Source organism: Poeciliopsis prolifica, unplaced genomic scaffold (genome assembly GCF_027474105.1).
Source record: "Poeciliopsis prolifica strain line A6 unplaced genomic scaffold, Auburn_PproV2 SCAFFOLD004, whole genome shotgun sequence".
NCBI lineage: Eukaryota > Metazoa > Chordata > Actinopteri > Cyprinodontiformes > Poeciliidae > Poeciliopsis > Poeciliopsis prolifica.
In genome coordinates, this window is record NW_026562379.1 from 8599823 (window position 1) to 8621726 (window position 21904).

At 37.5% G+C, this 21904-nt stretch overlaps 1 protein-coding gene across 5 annotated transcripts in view; it reads left to right on the forward strand.

Annotated features, from left to right (window-relative positions):
- Positions 1–21742, forward strand: part of gdpd5b (glycerophosphodiester phosphodiesterase domain containing 5b) — a 35871-nt gene extending 14129 nt beyond the window's left edge. For 2 of the 5 annotated variants that reach the window (XM_055027976.1, XM_055027977.1), the window contains exons 3-17: positions 4987–5090; positions 7198–7291; positions 7415–7474; positions 7822–7920; positions 9294–9387; positions 11331–11476; positions 12316–12398; positions 13726–13876; positions 14380–14601; positions 14698–14855; positions 14952–15099; positions 17841–17923; positions 18539–18553; positions 19766–19878; positions 20486–21742. In XM_055027976.1, coding sequence (XP_054883951.1) covers positions 4987–5090; positions 7198–7291; positions 7415–7474; positions 7822–7920; positions 9294–9387; positions 11331–11476; positions 12316–12398; positions 13726–13876; positions 14380–14601; positions 14698–14855; positions 14952–15099; positions 17841–17923; positions 18539–18553; positions 19766–19878; positions 20486–20568 — 1653 coding nt within the window. In that variant the 3' untranslated portion in view covers positions 20569–21742. Of the gene's footprint in view, positions 1–4986; positions 5091–7197; positions 7292–7414; positions 7475–7821; positions 7921–9293; positions 9388–11330; positions 11477–12315; positions 12399–13725; positions 13877–14379; positions 14602–14697; positions 14856–14951; positions 15100–17840; positions 17924–18538; positions 18554–19765; positions 19879–20090; positions 20386–20485 lie in introns of all 5 variants that reach the window. The other 3 variants (XR_008605842.1, XR_008605843.1, XM_055027978.1) reach the window with 3 other exon arrangements.
- Positions 21743–21904: the final 162 nt, after the last annotated feature.

Sequence of the window (21904 nt, forward strand, 5' to 3'; positions counted from 1 at the left end):
AGAAGCCAGATACAGAGCTGTAGAGGGCTTCTCTCATCTGCTGCTGCCTGCTGAAGCTGAGAAGGCTACAATACATTTTCCTTGCTAAGAGAAAAGCTAAATTTTAACATTTCTAATCATTCCAGAAATAGTCATTTTGTGGGAACTACAGTATAGGAGCAAAACGCCTCATTCCTTATCTTATTTGCTATAGTTGTGTTACTCAATCAAAATGTTAAATATTATAAAAATATAAATGTACTTTACCAGTAGTAGAAACAACTAAAATTTTCAGCTTTAAAAGAAAGTAAATAGATGCTACTAAGCACTTAATTTATTGTGAAAACTTTGAACAATGCCATTTCTTTTCAAAGCTATATGCAATTTTATCACTCCTTGTTGTTATAGCAACAAACAAAAATCACAAAAATAGCATGCATTTGAAAAAAAAAAAATATGGGTTAGAAATCTATTACAGTAGTCTATCAGAGTTATCCACCAGTTACATTAAGTAGTACAATTAGTTTATAGTTTCTACAACAAAGCTAAATCTTTATTACGATAATTTTCCCCACCAAAAGTGCAAGTCTTCTCATATGTTTCAATTGAAGTTAGTGAATCAAAATCTCTTTTGCAGAATAGCTTCATGTTAAAGTAAAAAAGTATTTTATTGAAATTTCTCATTAAATATCCTAATGTCGTTGTAAAGCCACTTTACAACGATGCTACAACTGATGCAAAAGCTGCATAGGGTGACTTTCACAACAACAAAATGATTAAAAACTGATTGAACATCAATAAACAGAGTGAATCAAGACCAGCTCGATGTCCACTGAAGGCTGGGAAACTTTGCTCCTATTTTTGAAGCCTTTGTGTGCCTAAATGGAAATTCTCTCAATTATTACTGAGAGGCCAGATCGGCTTGCACTGCATGACGTGAGCATTCTTCCTACAAAGCACCTTGGACACAGAAAGAAGCAGCACCACCGACACCTGCTCGGTCTGAATGTCTCACTACAGTGGACAGAGAGAGAGAGAGAAAAGACATTGTATGATCCACTTATAGATTATAAATGAGTCTAGCAGCAGTTTCAACATGAGGTTCTTGGTTCTCACGCCTCTGGGATTTTATCAGGTAGAGTTACATGTACATGATACCTCCCCTTGATTGGGGGACAGTTTGCTTACCGGGTTGTTTAACCAATCTGTCCTGAATGACGTAACCTCAGTATGAGCCAAGATCCATTCTCAGAAGCAAGTCAGCCACTTCAACCAGACAAATTATTCTCACAATTAGCAGTTTTTAATTAAAGCCATATTGGAATCAGCAGATAACAGTTAATTTATAATTTTTTAAAGATTACTGAAAGCATCAAAACAAGACTAAAGTCCCTCTTGTGCGCTTTTAATGATTTTTACATGAAACACCGTTGGTTCACTGCAGGGCATGTAAACAAGACAAAGAAAAATTGTCGTACTGAGTCTAGTGGAAAGAGACAGCCTGCACTTTGTATGCGCTAGCTGACTGTTTGGTCTCTGCACTCCAGAAGACACACGCTGTCAAAGCAGAGGATGAGCACAAAAATGCTCACACAGCATCTTTCAGTTGGCCTGAAAGATAACCACTTGGGATAGGAAACAGATCTACATGGTGTCAGATTTCAACTGTAACGGAAGCAAATTTTAATATATATATATTTTTTTACAATTGTTCTGAATTATAGTTGTTTCAAAAAACCAGACAGAGTCAAGACCAAGACTAAGACCAGCGCTACATGACACAATAAAATGTGAAATATGATCAAAATTGCTAATCAATTGATCTGAAAGATTCACATTTTCATAAAAACACAGATATTCAATATTTAGAGCTGAAATAAATTTAACCAATATTATCTAAAAAGATAATGGCCTGGGCATTTGCCCATGTCATTGTCAGAAATCACCATTTTCTGTACCATTAAACATAACTATTGAAGCAATGCCCTGACGGTAAACTATTCTCAACTATGAACACTGACCAAAGAACAACAAGCAAGAAGTAACCAAGCACAAGGTGCTCACCATGACTGTTCTCACCCTCTCTCCCACTGCCTGGCAGCACAATGCTGTAATGTCTGCCGTTATCACAACTGCCACTTTGAACGAAAACAATCAAAGACAAATATGCATGCTCTGCATGCTCTTTCGTTCTTGTTTTATTTATTTTCTAAATAAATAAATATCAATGGCTGTTGCCATCGGATTTCTTATAATTTATGCAGCGCAATTCTATTACTGACAATTAGACAGACATCTTCTCCCGCTCAAAGAAAACCACTGCGTGTGTCTCGGGGCGCTGTGTTCGAGTGAAAGGTGGGAGTAGCTGGGGGGGAGTAAGGCAAACATTTAATTTTCACTTTATTGCTTGGATTTTAATTAACATGTCAACAAATAAACTGGACAGGATGCTGTAAGTTTAGTGATATTTCCACAGTTGCAGACTTGAGTGGTCTTGAAATAAAATCCCGAGTCCTCAGCGCCAGACCGAGACAAGACCGAGATCAAATGCGGTCGAGTCCGAGACCAGACCGAGAAAAATGGTCTCGAGACCAAGACCGTTGTCAAGTACTGCAACACTGCCTACTTCTTCTACATTCTGGTATTTGTGATTAATTTCTTATTTTTTCATAACCTGGATACAGTTCTATCCCATAATGTTTAAAAATCTGAAACATGGCGTAAACTCCTCTTTGCTGCTCAAATGCTTGTTGCTCTAATAGATGTGTTGTCACTCTGTCAGGGCCATGCACAAAGTCTTGTGCTGGAATAAAAGCCAGTCATGCAGAAAGTTGATGTGAAATCAGCAGGGCAGATCAAATTATGTCAGCCTGATCGAGCTCCACTGTAGTGTGGGACAAAAGAGGAACAGAGAACATGAGAGCACATTACACACAGTGAAGTGTTTGTGGTCATGCAGAAATTAAATAAAACTCCAGAATATCATCAGATCAATCTCACAGTTAACTTTTTATGTTGGGTCTTGATAAAATTATAAATGATCAGAATTTTCTGTGTAAATATGACCAGACGTGTTCATATTTACAGCTTCATGAAGGTGAGGGAGGTTAAAAAAACTCAGCAGAAAATCAACATTTTGGGATCACTTGTTCTTTATGATAATTTTAAAGCTTTGCATATATATTTTGTGGTGGATACATCAATCATTTTGGAGGGTGCTTGATTATTGTAAAAGATCAGCTATTCAAATTCAAAAATAATTTATTGATCGCATAGTTAACATTTTATGTAAAAAATAAAATACATGAAACAGAGATGCTTTAAATCCCAAAATATAGCAAGGGGTCTAGTTTTGACTGGAGCAGCACAGTTCCCCAGGTGTCCTCTGTCTTTATCGAGGGGGATGCTGCGGTGGGGGGGAACCAGAGGACATTGTCCTCTATGGGCCAAGGTCAGCTGTCCCAGGTATTTCCAGTAGTGATTAAAGATCATGGGAACTGGTGTCGGTGTGTTCTCATCAGGGAGGTTATCACTAGTTTTGTGCCAACAGAGACCTTGGCAGCTTTCTGTAACAAAACAAAAAGAAGATTTTCTTATCATAAGACAGTCTTTCTTTGGACTGTAATGTAGGTATGATATTTTTTTAAGCTTCCTTTTGAAAATAATTGCAAAATGTTCTTCCAAGAATGGACTTTTCTACAAAATTATTTTGATAAGCAGGACTATGCAGCTTTATCATTATAGAAGGTATCAGAATAGCCTGCAGGATTAAAATTACCTTCTTTATGGGACAATTTAAATGGCATATCTTCAAAAAAATCCCCTTCCTTACAAATGGGTTGTATTCCTTTTGTTTCCTTTTTTCCTATGAAGCAGTCACAACATTTAACCACAGATCTTCTCTCATTACCTTATCTGAAAGTGGAAGTGAGAGGAAAATATTTATTTATTTTACAATGAGATAAAAACATGATTAAACACGGATTAAGATTGTTCCAGAAAACCTTCAGATCTTTTATGATGAGATTTTTAATCACAGTACTAGAAAAATGTGTGAATTTTTTGTTGCAATAGTAACTCACACAAAAACACAAACAGTATTAGTAGCAAACAAAAAAACAAAAAAACAAGCAGGCTAGTTGGACTCTGTCACCTGGGAGTTTCCTCAGCTGTCTGAGGTGATAATGATCTGATCCCTGACTTTCAGCAGACACAGTGACTTTATCTTGACACTGCAGGGTTGTCCCCATAAACATGTAATCTGATAGGATTATAAATTAATTTGGCAGATTTCCAAATTCACTCTGAGTGCTCAGAGTGAAATGACAGCCTTTTTTTCTGCTGGTGGAAAAGGTCAAAAGGTTACTGCATTATGCATATTATGTATTGTAAATAAATATGTCTGCCCTGCATGCAGGTATTTATTCTATCTTAACCCTCACCTTAGCTTTTTTCTTTTTACATCTGAAGATGTGGTCCATTTAAAGTTTTTCATGGTACAAGTACAAGAGTGACAAGGACAGCAATTAGTCAGGGCAGCATGTGAAGTTATTAAAAGTTATTCCATCATAATGAGCAGAGCGTAGAGGGGAATACTCTCAGCAGAGGTCGGTTATCAGTCTGACTTCAGGTTCTAATCAGAAAAAAGTTAATAATTTAAAGCCTGCTAAGTTTAGTTTTCTCTGTGCACATCTCATTACATTATATTTACTATGGCTGGTATTATTTTTTTCCATTAACTGCACCATTCAGACATTTTTGTGGTTGATCTCCAATCGTAGAGTTTGGTGAAACTGACATGCAACTTTTGAATCTATAAATATCTACTTACTTCGGGACTAGAATCAGAATCTAAAATGCCAGATTCCACATCGAGTGTGAAATTGGCAGATTCCAGTGACCGTCTGAATTATTGAGGTATCTTCAGTAGCGTTTGTCAGATAAATTACCATCCACTACATAAAGGACTGATTATGTGTGGGTTTTTTTCTGTTTGTCAAAATATAGTGGGAGTTGTTGTGGTCCATCATCCTCCTTTTTACCTTCTCTCTGCTACTCATCTGGTCCTACTTCTGGTGGGAGGCAGACAACGACTACAATGAATTCAACTGGTGAGTATTGTATCGACGCGGAGACTGCTGCTCCATGTTTACTAGGCTACCAGCATATTGCCGTGACTGCGCACATTCTGGACATACTTGTTGAGTTGTTGATTTCCTAAATCAGGAGTTTAATCTCTCCTCATCCTTAATCTGAGCAGAGACCACCGAGGCCTCCATAGATTACAACATTACATAAGAGAGATAGCTCATCCAACATATCCTGTACTCGGTCCCACTTTCTCTTGAACAAACACAAGTTTATAGGATGATATGCATGCTAGTTTGTGCTTGTAACACAACATAAGCCTTTGTATTAAATAAAAACCAACTTTATACTGTTTTTAGATGTATCTTGATGGTAAAATTTGTATATTATCATCATGTTCACAAAGTTACTGGAAGATAAAAAAAAAAAACAGAAAACAGGACAAATTCATTCAACTCCAGGCAGACTGGAAATTATATACTGATTTGTGGGATGTATATATTTTGTCTTATAACTGCAAATAGTTTACATTATTAGATATTTTATGCGGCATTGGATAATGGTTTCTGCTCCTACATCCTTTCCCATCACCCATGCTTCCACTCTCAGGGACATCTGCAAAGTCACTTCTAATAATGTTCTTTCCCTGTATTGCATTCTTAAGTATGTATGTATGCCACCTCATTGTTGTAGTTGAGGAATAATCTCACTATTTGCCTTGTTTTTTTATTTATTTATTTATTTTTGTTTCTGAGTTTCCCAAATTAATGCCAAGTGCACTTTCAACAGAACTGACTACAATAGTTTGTTTACAGATACTTATCTTGCTCCTTTTTTTTCCTTTTTTTTTTTTTTTAGCAATGTTACTTTCTTTTCACTCTGAAGATAAGTAGAGCAATAACAATAACATCTCTGCTTCCTTATTATATGTTCTGATGTGATGTAGCTGCAGGAAGACTCCGAGCCCATCTGCAGAACAAATGCATTCACAAGAGGCCTTGTACCTCCTAAATCACTGATAAGGCTTTACATGTGATTAATGCTTCTAGCTGATGTGGCAGAACTCCTGCCTGTGCCATTTTTTTCTGCAGCTGGGTGTGTTTTTATATACAGTGTCACAAAATGTGTGAGTAAAATGTGTTCATCCTATATGTATATTTGCGTGTGTGAAAAAGCAGGGATGGATAAAATATTGTTCATAGACTACTGCTGCTTTTTTGATCCCTAATTAAAGCTTTAAAAGTGACAAAAATAGTTGTCAATTTTCCATGAAATTAATAATAACTATGATTAAGCAATGGCCTCCTGAGCGTTATAATTTGCTTGTCAAAGTCTCAAATGAACCAATACCCCCTCTAAAATGAGTCACTGAGTTTTTAGCACTATTTAAAATACATATAACTTTGTGATGGTATCCACTCACAGTCTCCAAAATCTTGTTGAAATCTCATTATTATTATTGAAAGTAATTGTCACTACATTGTTTGAGTCCAAGCTTATTTAAATTATGGCAGAAAAGCAATCATGAACCAGTTAGGACTGATGATTTAATCAAAAAGAGAGGTATCACCTCTCTTATCTTGAGCTGTAGTTTAAATACCAGCATCTCTGATTGTACTGTATGAAGGTCCATTAGTGTCTGTGAACATGTCAATAAGGCCAAATCACAGCTGAAAATTATGTTATGAGAGCTTTGAACAATTTAGTGTTCTAGAATTGCTCTGAGTCTGAAAGGATGTAGAAAGAGGAAGTAGTCACATTTTAGAAGTTTAGTTATGTCAGTGCCTTAGGGCAGCACAATATACTGTCATTGTCACAATTTTACTTGAAGCAATCTCAATATAAAGTGGCATTGCTTGCATTTCCATAGATATGTGATTATTAGAAAAGTATTATTACCGTTCATTTCAGTAATACTAAGTGATGCTTATTTGAAACAAAAGCAGCCATGCTTTGCGCTGTTTGTTTTAAATCATTACAAAACTCCAACTAAGTTGTTTTCTTAACAAAGCTGCAGATGTAGCCAAATACAAATAATTCCATAAAGTCATGCTGCATTGCTTTTATTGTTTCTTTGTGTTTTATGAATGATCATCAGAAGAAATATTATGAAATCTCTTGTTTCTGCAGGTTCCTGTACAATAACTCTGGGGAGTGGACTGATGGAACCGTTCCCATCCTAGCAACAACTGCTGCTGGATTCACCTACATTGCATTTTTAATGGTCAGTATGTTCTCACAAAGAATGCTTTGAACTCATCATAAGGCCTAGCTAAGCACATTCAAATTACTGCATAATACTGATTGTGTACTTTGTGTGGGTGTGTCTTGTTTTTGGACTTTTCAGATTTTAGCACTTTGCCATGTTGCACTTGGGCAACAGTTGAATTTGCACTGGCTTCATAAGGTAACATGCTAACAAAGTGAGACTTGCGAGTGTGTGTTTGTGCAACTGCAAAAAGCTGTGAGGTGTAAGGGAATGGATGAATTTTGCATATGTTTATCTGAGTTGTAACAAGCATAGGTTTGTGTGTTATCTTGTTTTTGCAAATGTTTTCATTTACTGCTGATCAGTTCAATTCATCTTGAACTTAAAACCTGCAGGCTGTTAACTGCAAGTTAACAGCCGAAATAAAGACTACAAACTAAATAAAGTTAGTAGTGCTACCATAAAATGTATCCCATAATATTGTGTTATTCTGTAATTTTACTAATAAATGTTTGTTTTTTTTGTCTTTATTTGTCCCTGAACAGATAGGAGTAACTGCTTCTTTACTCACCACTATTGTTGGGATAATATCAGTCAATCAAACATGGACACAAGAGTGGGATATTATCCCCATCTCCTTGCAGGTTAGACACAAAATTTCCAAAGCTGATGATTAACATAGAAGGGCTTACAGGTTTTAGTAGAGGCAAGTTTATGATGATAATTCTTTTATGCATGCAGCATTGCAATTAGTAGTGCAATATAATATGTAATATTTAATGCATGTCAAAGTGATGTTTCTCTTTTTATTGTTTATCAGCTTGATAAAAATCTGACTGGCTTAGAGTTGAAACCATAAGTTTATATACTCCCAAATGAAAAGAAACATTTTTTTTTCTTTCCCTGAAATTAAATTGGAACAAATGTCTCTTTTTTGAGGTGGATTAGAATAGGCAAAATTATTTCAATGTGCTACATGCCACATGTAAGAAATGTGGCAGACATTGATATTTTCAAAGTCAGAATAATTACTTTAAGTGATGCGGATGGAAATCTCATGACCTTGGAAACTTCTAATTAACAGACACATTTGGGTTAATTGGAGACACACCTGTAAAATAGGCCAGGATTTCAAGCCCACACCAGGACACACTGCTTCTTTAACACAATGAGAAAGTCAAAACAAGCTTCGCAGTTCCAAATCTGGTTTGTTCTTTGGAATAATTTCCAAACGCTACAATTTTGTCCTAGTATAAACATCATGTAATATCCAATCATCTGACTGCTCAAATTAGTTCAGTGTCCCAGAGATGAATGTATTTTGGTTCAAGTGCAAATCAAGACAACAGAGTCAATGTTAAAGATCAGTTATGGACTAATCTGATAAAGTGTCCAAACCTGGAGGAGTTGCAGAATGGACCAAAACTCCAGAAACTATTGTGAGAAATCTGTGGAAAGAAACTCAAACGTTTTGATCCAGGCAAGGAAATAGTATCTAATACTGAGGAAATGTATGGAAACCTCTGTTTTTCAAGACATTTCTAAACACATAGTTGCCATATTATCCCTGTCATTGCTGTGGTATTTAGCAAACAAGAATTTTTTTTAATTCTAACTGACCTAAAACAAGATTCTGTTTTAGAGAAACAAGAGAATAAAGTTTTTTTTTTTTTTTTATATAAAGTTTTTTCATACTTTGTACAGTATGAAAAAAGGTGCTTAAGTCTTTTTATGTATGTAAACTTTTGCTTTCAACTGTATTAGTATATCCATGTCAGATCATGTACTTCCAGTAACATTTGAAGTGGCTGCCAACACTCCTTAGTAACTGTGATCTTTTAAAATTGAATGTCTTTCTAAATAATAGGTTTTAGCGTTGGCAGACTGTGTCACTGGTGTCTTGGCTCAAGATAATGACTGTTATTTTGTGCCTGTGTATCTCCTTCGACTTGATTTCTTGTCCTTCTCTCTCTTACTTGTTTTGCCTCCATTTGTTTGTATCCTATTTTCCATTCAGGCTACAGGTCCATTCCTGCACATAGGGGCTCTTGCTGCAGCCTCAGCCTTGTCATGGATTGTTGCAGGACAAGTTGCCCGTGCAGAAAAAACAAGTACGTTTTCCTTTGCTGCATGTGATTCAAGTTACATCACCTTCCACATGTATTAAACTCGTAAAAATTTGAGTCATTCAATTCTGCGCAGAATCCTTAAATCATAAAAGTCGGTCTAATTTAAATACCTTTTGTGAAGTAGCTAAGATTAAGGAATCACTTTTAGTGCTGCCAAGTGTGTTCGCAGCTAGCTGATGTTCTTTCTGCATGGAGTTTACATTATTTTGCCCAGCCATGTGTAGGCTCCCTCTGGGTACTCCAGCTTCCTCTCGCAGCCCAATGATATGCATTTTACTTAGTTTTGTAAAATTGCCTTTGAGAATGTGGCGCATGGTTGTTTATCCTGGGAATATATTTCTTTATTGAGAATCTTCATACATATTTTTACTGGAGATGTCAGTATTTGTAGAGTTGCAATCTGTTTTCATGCAATAAAGTGATATGACAGTCTGAGAGCCTCTCACACACACGCATACACACAAATGCTCATGAAAGATTAATTAGGTAGACGGAGGCCAGGGCCTTCATTCAGGGTGGGTGTGATGAACATTCCTCCAACCTCTTTTTCTCCCCAGAGATAGAGGTTGTTTTGTCCTTGAGTCTAGAACTCGTTTTGAAGACGTGCAGCTCTGCCAGTTTATTCCTAGCCTTGTTGACATTGGTGCCTTTGGCATAAAACTTGCTGCTGAGATTTAGTGTAGCCTATGTAGCGACTTTCTAACTGATCGCCAAGAAGTATTGAAGGAAAACTTTGAACTTTAGTTTGTAACTTATACTCATCAGTGGTTGTATGTTACATATTTTGAGATGATTTCTTTTAACTCAATCACATTCTTAGCTTTTATGGACTAATTATACATTTCACATCCATCAAATAGAAGGCACCCATGATGAAAACGTACCAGCAGGTCATCTGAAAGGTACAAGGTCTAAAAAAGTGACATCAGTGTCACAATTGTTCAGGAGTAATGTCTTTTACTGTAATGACTTTAATACTTGCCAAATATTTACTTTCAGCTTTTTTAAGAGTACCTTCACATTATACTTGATCGTTTCACTCAGACTCTACGAGAGAAATTAAAGACTAGTAAAATGGATGTCGAGTCGTTCTTTATTTTCCATGTTTTAAGGAAACATTAAGAACTTGGTTAGGTTATCTCACATGGAACCTGATGTAATGCACAGCAGTGTCTGAAAATCAAAGATGTGAGGGTGGATGAAGGCCATCCACGAGTCTCCTGTGTGTAATAGGAGTTGGCCACTCAACCCTGCCCCGGACCTGACCTTGAAACAAATACATTCTCCTGTGCGTCTGTAGGTTTGTGTGGGAGCCCACATTCACAGCCTTAATCGCTCGCTCACTCAGTGTTGGATCCTGAGTGCCATCATCTTGGCTGCTGTGTAGCTGCAGTATAATAGTCAATATTCACAGCAGCCTCTTCCTACAGTTGCTAATCTTGGCACATAACACACAGCAAAACTACAGAGTGGTGTTTCACTCTGGTTTCTGTGGAGACTGTGGAAATTTTTTTTTTGCAGTATGCAAATCTGTAACTTTTGATGGTGAATTCTGGTTTGTAGAGACAGTAGTTTTCAAAATACTCCACACGCCTCATACAACCACACTTTTTGAATCATTTTAGTGAGATTTTATGTGGCAACAACACAAACATCCAAAATCATACATTTTCAAATCTTTGTGCTAATTGGGTCCAAAGCTCAGTACATTAAAATTTGTTATTGTAATGTGAAAAGGCTCAGAAGGTATACAGTACATGCTTTTACGATGCATTGTTGCTGTTTACTGTATCTTTATGCCTTTGTACAGATATCTGTTTCCTTATCTAACATGCTAAATGCAAATATCCCATGCCTCTAAAAATGATCTCTTTATTGTCATGCTATGGATCCCGTCTGTAAGTACTTGTTATGCTGCCTGCCAGTCTTTCAGGTGGTAGTGGTTCTGCTGTACCTCAGTGTGTTACTGGGACTCTACGTTCTGCCACTTTATATCACCTCCCCCTGCATCATGGATCCCAGGACCCTTAAACCACGGCCTGAGGTGTTTGGCCACCAGGGAGCCCCCATGGTGAGTCCATTCAATTTTGGTTTACAGAATGTGTTAAAAATAAAACTAAACCCTCAAATATAAAATTTTTTCACATATTTTAGGTATAATTATTTTTTTGGTTTAGCTACATTAGCTTTTTAATTAAATAATGTAGCCATCAAATGTATGAGTTTCTGATTTATTGAATAAATTGCTGTTATGTTGTATGATTGCTAGAGAAATGTCTAAGTGATGGTAAATTTCCTGTGAACAGATTTAATATCCAGTGGAAATGTTTTTAAGATTATGTTGAAGGCTCATAATATCACAAAAACCTCATTTCAATTTCACTTTTGTTACCTCATGGATTGATTTATTGCTACAGAAAGATTTATGTGTCTGGCGTGCCATTGACTGCTCTGCAACACAAAAACAAGTTGCTAAAAGTAGCTCCTCACATTAGGACACACCCTGCTTTCTGTGGTATTTCTGCAAAAAGAGATCGATCCTCAGTGAAATCTAAAATTAGGAGTGCCTCTGCAGCCCTGGGAGATTAAAAAAAGACAGCTCACATCACAGGACTCAGTTTCCCAGAATGACTTATTATTGATTGCAGCGGCATTCCTGCCCTGTGCTTCACAGCCAGTTGCTGACTACCAGGATCTCAAAGGGAGGGGCAGTTCTAAGTGATGTTTTAGTATTGATCAGAACATTGACCTGAGTTAAAGAGCAATCCACAGCACACATTCCCTTATGTTCACAGGAGGAAATGCATGGAACAGCATTGGAACAATTAGATTTTCTATAGTTTTTTGCTCCATGCTGTTAACTAAGACATGACCTACTTTAAATGACTTCTTTGCCGACTCTGTGTCCAGCTTGCTCCAGAAAACACACTGTGGTCGTTTCAGCGAGCTCTGCAGATGAACGTCACTGGACTGGAGGCTGACGTAGCCATAAGGTACACACTCAAAATGATCGATACATAGCAGTAGAATGAAACCACCAAATAAATATCTGCTGAGATTCTTGTTCCCCCTGTTTAGGCTCCATACATGGTAAATAGCCTGTACTTGTACACTGCTGTATTTAGTTGACAGGACTCCAAAGCTCTTCACACTACATTCAGGCATTCACCACAGAGGCGGTTAGCTACATAGTAGCCACAGCTGCCCTGGGGCACTTTTACAGAGGAAAGGCTGCCGTGCACTTGGGCCATCAGCAGGCAAGGAGGATGGAATGCCTTACCCAAGGACACAACAACAGAGACAGAAGAGAGTAGGGGATTCGAACCAGCAGCCCTCCAGTTACAGGAGGATAAACCCAAAAGAAATTATTATTATTATTTTTTTTTTAAATACATGGCTCAGATTTTTATCGTATTTGTAGATGATCAAGTATTAGTAAAGCTTTAAAGAGTTAAATGATCCAAACTAGTTTAAATTTAATAGTGCTTCTGTGATCAGAATTACCTTTATCTATTAAAGATGTATATTTACCAGATTTCAAATTAATTTTCTTTGTGATTCTTACTAAGATCAGTCTCTCCATGTTAATATAACATTGTGTGTGTAGGGGAGCAGTCATTACATAAAAACGTCATAGTTTCTGAAATTTCTTTGCTTATTTTGACCAGCGGAAAAAAGTAACTAGTTACATTTACTACAAGTACAATTTGTCTGTAGTTAGTCATTTTTTTTAGGTATTTCACAAAACCTCAACTTTTACTTGAGTATGTTGTGACAAAAGTATTTTACTTAGTTGCGTTTAAAATCATATCTGTGAATGAGTAGAAATTCAGGCATAAATAATAATAATTGATCTTTCTGCTGTTTATCAGCAGGTAAAGTAATGGGGAATAACTAGCTTCATATCTGGTCTTTCTTTCCTTACCTGATTCTATTTATTCCCGTTCAATATTTGAAATTCAAATTCTGGAATCATGATTTTGCCTTGGATAGAAAATAATACAGACCAGGAAGACATGTTTGCAGTATGTAGTGCACCACCCTGAGCTTTAATGACATGATCTTCCAGCTTATAACCTACAGTTTCCACTTATTTTAAACATGTTTACTCATGTTCACCATCATATTGAAGCCTGTACACTAGAATAAGTTAATTTTTTTTCTTAATCTTTACAATTGAGTGTTAATGGTTACTAAACTTTTATAAACTAAATCATATATGAAAAATATAATGATTAAAAGTATGGACAAAAAGTAGCATGTGTTATATTTGGGAGTTTGTTAAAGGTTTGCACTTTGTATTCCTCATCTGATGACCAGTGTGGACGGCGTACCTTTCCTGATGCATGACCTCACCCTGCGGAGAACCACAAACGTGGACGAGGTTTTTCCAGACAGAAAAACAATAGCAGCTTCCTGGTTCAACTGGACGGATCTGCAGCAGCTCAACGCAGGAGAGTGGTTCCTCAAGGTACTTCCTGGTTCCTAATATACACTAAGCATTATTTATTTCTAAATTAATGAGTGTTTTATTTGTGCTTATTTTGTTGTGTGGTAAAAGCCATTAACCATCTGTCTTTAGCACAGTGTGTTTTCACTCACTGATCCATCATGTTCCCCTTAGGGTTTGTGGAAATTTAGATATCTAGTTTAGCATGAATGCAGAACTAATTTAGGAGAACCGCTGCCTTGACCTCAGTAGATTTGTTTTACATTAAGTTATTGTCACTAAAGTTTACTATAGTTTTGGTGCGGTAGCCAAGATGCATCAGTTACATTTTTCAAAGTGGATTATGCCTTTTTTATTACTGCTCCTCATTCAAGAAAATGTTGCCACTATTCTGTTTAGTCTTTTTGTTATGTGTTAGAAGTCTAATTCTCTGAGCCAACCACAAAATTGACATATTATAGAAAATGCCCCTTCCTTTAAATTGCTCTTAAATCCATGTGCTTTTCCCATTTTCTTTTTTTTAGAATGATCCCTTCTGGACTGCAAGCTCCATGTCCCAGAAGGAAAGGAATCTGACCTCCAAGCAGAGGGTGTGCAGCCTGGAACAGCTTTTAAAGATGGCTTCCGATCACAACATCACAGTAGTTGTCAGATTGCGGAGGCCTCCTCGCGATCACCCCTTCAACTCCACATGGATCAATGAGACGCTGCAAGTAGTACAGAATTCTGGACTTCTTCAGACTTTGGTACGAGGAAAATATCTGTAGCTTGGGAACAGTTTTCCTGATGCAATCCGTTTTAAAAATGCAATCTCTTGTGTTCCCCATCCTTATTCACGTTAGGTGATGTGGACTCCGGATGATGAGAGAGAGCAGGTGAAGCAGTGGGCACCTGGCTTCATCCAGACCTCGCTGGTGAAACACAGTCCAGAAAACCTGCATATCTCTGGCATCAGCGGGCTGCTGCTCAGATACAACCAAGTGAACACTGATGAAATCACGTAGGTCCACACACCTAGCCCTGATCGGTTATCACTTCCAGAGAAGATCTGACTGTTTGTCAGTGGAGCTTCTACGAATCTTGTTGTTGCCTGCAGAAACTTCTCCAAAAACAACATCAGCCTTACTCTCTACACTGTCAACGAGCCGTGGCTGTTCTCGATGCTCTGGTGCAGCGGCGTGTCAGCTGTCTCTTCAGAGGCCCCACATATCCTCAGAAAGGTGCCTTATCCCATCTGGCTCATGGTAAGACAGTTCCCTTAGATATAAATAAGGCCTTGGGAGCCATTTCTTTAAGACACTGATCTCTAGGCTGGAGCAGGACACTGATGGTCAGTCAAAAAACTGATTATGAAGTTTAAGAGTTTCATACAAACAACAAAAATTTTATTTTTGCCAAGAAACTTTGGAAATTATTTTCACTTAAGATACTTCACAGCTTGGAGAATGAGAAGCAGAGTATGAATGAAATACATCTTATGAATAGCAGGGTGGTCTGACTGGAATGCTGTCAGATTGGATCTGCAAATCCCATTATATTTACTCAATATTTATTTTCAAATGACACATAGTTGGGTATATGTTTTTCTTGTAACACTTTTATGAGACAAATGTAGTGCACATCATTCCACTGAACATATTTATTTCCTGTTCTATGCCTGTGCTGTCATTATCTGACTCGTTAAGAGTCGTAGAGAGGAAAATGCTCAGCTCCTGGGTTTCTGGATCATTCATCCACCGAACCTTCCCTCCATGAGTACACTGTGTCTCTTTGACCTGCTTTCCTCCAGCTCCATGAATCCATAATGTGTGACTAGTCTTTCCATCTGGTTCAACATATGGACCCCTTTCATGACGTATTGTGCACATGACCCCTGACTTCCTGCTGTGGAGCTCAGGGCGAGTTTAGTCTGCTCTGGCATCTGCAGGGCTGTCTGTCAGTTTGAAACAAGATTAAAGCAGTTTTAAAAGCAACTCCTAAACCTCCTCTTCCTGTGTTCAAATGAAAACATGCAGTGACAGGCACAAGAATTAATACCCCCTGAACTTTTTTGCATTTTCTTTCATTACAGCCACCGTTTTAAATGCATTGTTATGGTTTTTCTGTGACAGACTAAAGCAGAGTAGTGCAGATTGTTACAAGTTGAGGTGAGAGGAAAAGAAAGTTTGTTTTTCCTTTTTCTTGCTTTTGTATTCCATCCTCTTTTCTCTAATACCTATAAGTAGCACATTTCTGAAGGCAACTATTTACCTTTAGACTGCACTTGAGACTTGACTTTTGCAATGCCAGTAAAGCTAATATAAGGCACCACAAGACTGAAATCAAACTTTCTGGCCTACATGCAATGTATGTAGCAAAAAACAAACACTGCCCTCTCTGCTGTGAAAAATGGTGGCAGCATCATTCTGTGGGCATGCTTTTCTTAATCAAGGGCTGTTCAGAGTTGTAGGGAAGTTGGATTAAGCTAGATACAGGACAGCCCTGGTAGAAAAATCTGTTTAAAGAAAGCAAAAGACTTACAATGTCTTTTATTGTAAGTTTATTTCAAAGCTTTGAAATAAACACATGAATATGTGCATAGCTCTGGCATCAGCGGGCTACTGCTCAGATACAACCAAGTGAACACTGACCTACAATGAACTGGTTTATTTCAAAGCATATTCATGTTAGAATGACCCAGTCGTACTATGGACATAAATCCAAAGGACAATTTACAGTAGGGATGAATAATTATATCAGTTCCATGATATTTATCAATTTTTTTAAAAAATTTTTTCCACCCACAAATGGTATAAATTTGTCATCTAGGAGTATCAATGCATTAAACGATAGTGATCCACAGGCTGTATACAGTCTTTTTAACATGTCTGATTTGTGATGGCACAAACGGAGCAGCTGCAAAAGCAGTGAGATCACAAAATGAATGCAAAGTTTGGATATCAGAGCCATCGATGGCATCCACTAAGTGATTTGGTTTTAGCTTAGTGGTTTCTGTTCAGTATATAAAGTATTATGTAAAGAATGAACGCAGTGGTTCTGTTTTGAGCTGGTTAATCTAAGAGGGGAGACCCACAGCTGCGGTCTGGACACAGTGTGGATTCCCATGGTGACGATGATTGCTGATTGATCATTCTTATTATCAACTGACAAACAGTATCAGAGAATGGTAGCAGCACTGCGCAGCTACCAGGAGTTGATCACTATGGGGTGAGATCGAGCCATTCCCCCAGCAGTTAGTAGTAAATAGCTTACAGCCACAGCTAACTCCAGGAGCCAAGGTAGAAAAGCCTTTTCCCTTTAGTCCAAAAGATTTTTTTACTCCAAAAGGCAGCCACATTAAGTCCAAAAGAAAAACATAAGTGCAATCATTTGAATATTCAGAGGCTTATGATCTTCAGCTCCTGGATCACTGTTGAAACTTTCAGTTTTATGTCAAATCCACATTAATTAAATGACAGGAACTAATTGTCTCACTGCATCTTTGATTCATTTTGTCCATAGCCTTTTAGACTCTGTCTAATCAGTCAGGCATTGTGTAGTTGGTTCTTTTAATCAGTTTTCAGTGAATTAAATCCAAGTCTATAGAACACAACATGTCAGTAAAATCACTCTGCCCTTCTAAAATCTTTCAGAAAGTTGTAAAAATGCATCAAATTGTATTGTTTGCCAAATATTGCGATACATATCGTATTGTGAGATTATTGTATCGCTACACCCCTAATTTACAGCAAGATTTGAAAACTGATGTTGCTAGATGCTTTCTGTACACTCTAAACTAATTTGACATTTTATTTATTGTTTTCAGTTCAAATAACCACCTCCTTCTTTTACTAAGTATGAAAAGATCCAAATATACTATAATGTTTCCAATTTGAGGTTTTGATGTTGGTTTGCATGGATAAAATCTGTTTTGGAAATATGGCTCCATCTGGTGGTGGACTTTATAAAATTCAAGTTTATAATAACTGCATGTTTGTGTTTTCAGAGCATAAGAAATTACCAGCTGATATGGGTGTCTGCAGACCTCATTTCCTTTGCTGTAGTCATAGGAATATTCATTTTGCAAAAGTAAGTACAAAGATGTTATGATATGATTATTGTCAAAACAAGTGCACATACAAAAGTGAAGGTTTTTCCAATTTGCTGATGGGACTGTTTCCACATTTACAGCTTAGTCTGATCCAATGTGTCACATAGAGCTATTAGACAGCAGACCGCCTGACTTGATTAGTATTTATTTTACATCATAGCTGCTAATATTGTTTTTTTAAGTCATGACTGGAGAACGTTAACGCTAATTTACTTTGCCTGTTTTTTGGTTTATTAGCTGTTGCAGCTGCCTTCTTTCCTCGTGCTGATGGAAGCTTTAGATTAACCTTCAACGCTCCTCCTGTGTTTGAGTTTCTCTGAAAACTGATTTTGTTTGTTGTGGTGAAACATGTTGTCACTGGGTTGGATGGAGAGCTTATTCACCCCAACCCTCCCTCTCTGTCCTTGTAACCATCCGGTACAAGTGTGTTTTCTGCTTAGCTTCTGCCGGCATTTAAACTCACCTCTCTTTTTCTCCCGTCTTCTTTTGTCCTTTTTTGTCTTTCTGCCTTGTTCTCTCTCTCTCCTTTTCTCTCCTCTGCCTGCCGTGCATGCTCTCCTCCTCTCCTGCTGCATTCTGGCATCTTCTGTCAGCTATCACATGATCAGGTAACCGGGTCACCTCCTCTGACCCACAGGTCTTCTCCACTTTTACCCTGTTTCTGTTTTTGCACACACGTTTTTTGTTTAATGCATTTTTGACCTATAGGCACCTTGTTTTTTCTATATTGTTGCTCTCCTTGTTTATATAAAGTCAATGTCAGCGTTTTCTCCAATCCCACCATTTTTCTGTACTTGTTGTCATCTTCATCAGCTCTACTACATCTGAATCTTTGTTGTTGCTACCTTTTTTCTGAACCATTTGTTCCTCAAGGGAATGAAAAATTAATTTTTCCAAAACTCAAAATACTATTATAAATATTTCATCAATATTAATGTCTTGGAGAATATGATTAAGCTTAACTTTTACCTATAAAAGCTACAAAACAAATACATTTCACATCCAACTGCCTCTGCTCATTATTCAGACTTTATTGTGAGTTATGCTCTTTAAGTTAATGAAATTTGTTACAACAGTTGTTTTCATTAATGTAAAGGTCATGTTGTCCCACACGGACTCGTAATCCTCAATAAAATTGGAAAAACCGTAAACTGCAGCTGCACACAAGGTCCGTTCATTAAAATGTGCAGTGCTGCTGAATAATGCAGCGTATTCTCAGCGGATGCGCGGCATTATTAATTGCTTCGCTTGCATAATGCCCTTTCCCTGATTGTTTAATCAAGCATTAGTTCTGTAAATTAGGAACCATTGTGTGAAGGTCTTTGAGTCATGAAAGATCTCTTTGAAGAGCCTGAGAGCTTATCCACTGAAAAGAAGCAACTCGGAACGTTCTGCAGAACGTATTTATTAGCATTAGCATGTATTAATTATTACCCTTTTGAAAACGAGGGTTTTTGTATTAATGGTGGTAAAACTGTATTTCTACAGTATCTTCTTTACAGTTTAGTTATTGAAATATGGGTGTGTCATCTTGTTTTTAATCAACCTTCATATCTCAGATCATCAAACTCATTTCAATATGAGATGAAGATATTACTTTAATCCATCGTCACGATTAACAGACATGTCCTCAGACAGCAGAGAACTTTTTCCAAGAACAAAACCTGACAGCCAAACTTGAACAAAAGTTTAGAAATTATTTTAGAGCTAAATTTGAATATTAACTCGTTCCAGTCCAAATCATTTCCCTCATGTTCATGTACTTGGAGTTGAAACCAAACCTCTGTGTGATTTCTGACCAAACTTTGTGACCCGTGCAGGTATCGAATGAGTGGCATACACAGCTACAATCCTGAACAGATCATGCTGAGCGCTGCAGTCAGGACGTCCAGTCGAGACATCAACGTCATGAAGGAGAAACTGATATTCTCTGGTAGGATTTCTGCTGCTAGCCTGAAAAATACTTGCTTACTTGTTGATTTGGGTTTCTGAACTGATTTATTTATTTTTTTTACATTTGTTTCCCAAAAGACATATTTAAATTCTTAACCTCACCAGTAGCAAATCAATTGGAACCCCTGTCGACCTGCATGTGTGTGTTTGTGACTGTTGTCGCTGCTCTCCTTCCTCTCTTCCATGTCAAAGCTCAGCCTCAGTAATGGCTCCCCCGTCAGCATCCTTTGTGTGATGTATCGCCTCCTGACCATCCTACCTCATCCATTCTCTTCGCAAGCAGTGACTGTCTCCCCTTTCCACCACACATTTCCCCATCGCTCATTAAACCTCTCTGTCTACTTGCCCTTCGCCCCCCCCTCCCTCATCCATCCATCATTCCATCCTCTTCACACTCATCTTCCCCCATAAACCTCCCACTGGGACATAAAGTAGGAGATCCTGTAGACCAGTTTGTCTAGACAACCTCTAGCCCTGGGGAGCAAAAGTAAGTCTATGGAGCTAGTAAATGCAAGTAGGAGTTAGGAAGTTGCAGGAGTTTATGAACGCTGACTTTTTATTTTTTGTTATCCTTTGTCGCCCTCTAGAGGTTGGGAACGGTGGCAGTGCTGAGGAGCTGTATGAAGAGCAATGCTTTGACTCCTACACCAATCAGAGTATCAACCAGTGATTTTCTGCTCCGTCTGTCTGCTGTGGTGACGCAGGAAGCATCAGTCCTGTTGACGAGAACTGTGAGCCTCCTGAGCTGCTGGAAACGCCCCGCTGGCCTCTGTACACTCTGTAAATACTGTTTCTGTTTCTCCTCACAGACTTATTGCACAAGACTACACATACTTGTTTTAAGCTGAATCTGATGATTCCTACTTTAATATCCAAATGTTCAGGGGCTCCCCATCACTTTTTTTTAATTGGATAAAGCTAAGTTTCCAAAGCAATTAATTATTATTATATTAGGATCTGTAAATGTTATGGCAGCATGATGGTCCTGCCTCCAGTCTCTGCTGTAGTTCATAAAAATATTTATATTGAAAGAGATAAAACTGTTTACAGATATTTTGCCTTCTCCTCCATGTTCACACGGTGCATGTAAAGTATTTTGATACTCCCCACATGGCGTACTTCTGATCACTGGATCCAAGTGTTGGAAACTTCTGGACTTTGTGAGCAGTGCTCCCAGTAAAACCAGAAGAACTGGTGGAAAATGGTTTCTAGGGTTAAGATTTGCTTTTTCTTGGTTAATTGTTCGTGTTTCCTTTTGTAATGTGTTCAATATAATGTATGAATTCTGACTGGGTATATTTTTTTTTACCTTGTGTGCAGTGTTATGATGAATGTATAATCATAAGGATAACTTAACAATGTGACACTTTAATTATTACAAGATGAACAGGCTGGTCTTTGATTTGCTGTCATTCTTTGGCGTTTTCATGTTGGGAAACGTATTGCATGTGACTTATGGTGTAAATACTGTACTGGAAAATAAAGTGAAGCTGGTTGAAGGGATATTATATATAAACAGGGAGAACATACTAGGAAACCACTTGCCTTTTTTTCATTGTAAATTTTAGTTTGATTCCTGCGATGTGACAAAATAACATTCACCCTGATTGTTCTGCAGATAATCTCCAAAAGTTATCAATTTTATGAAATGTTCTAAGAAAATCTTGAGTTAAATTAAGTTATATTATCGACCCTTGGTTTCATTGTTATGGTTTGAGTGAGTGGTTTACATCCATCCGCTAAGAGACCTGATAAAGTTATAGGCTGTATCTATTTTTTTACAAGCAAAAATAGGGTGTGCAATTTTTTATTTATTGTGAATAAAACCTCCAACCTTTCCATAAGGGATGCAAACATTTTTTTTGATGAGAAAATAATCTAAGAATTTGGGAAGCAAAAGCATTGTTGGACTGGAAATAGTCTGGAAACACATATTTTGATAGGACAAACATTACATCTATACAGATATTACTGGTAACACTGCGTCACACTCCGGGGATTAAAGA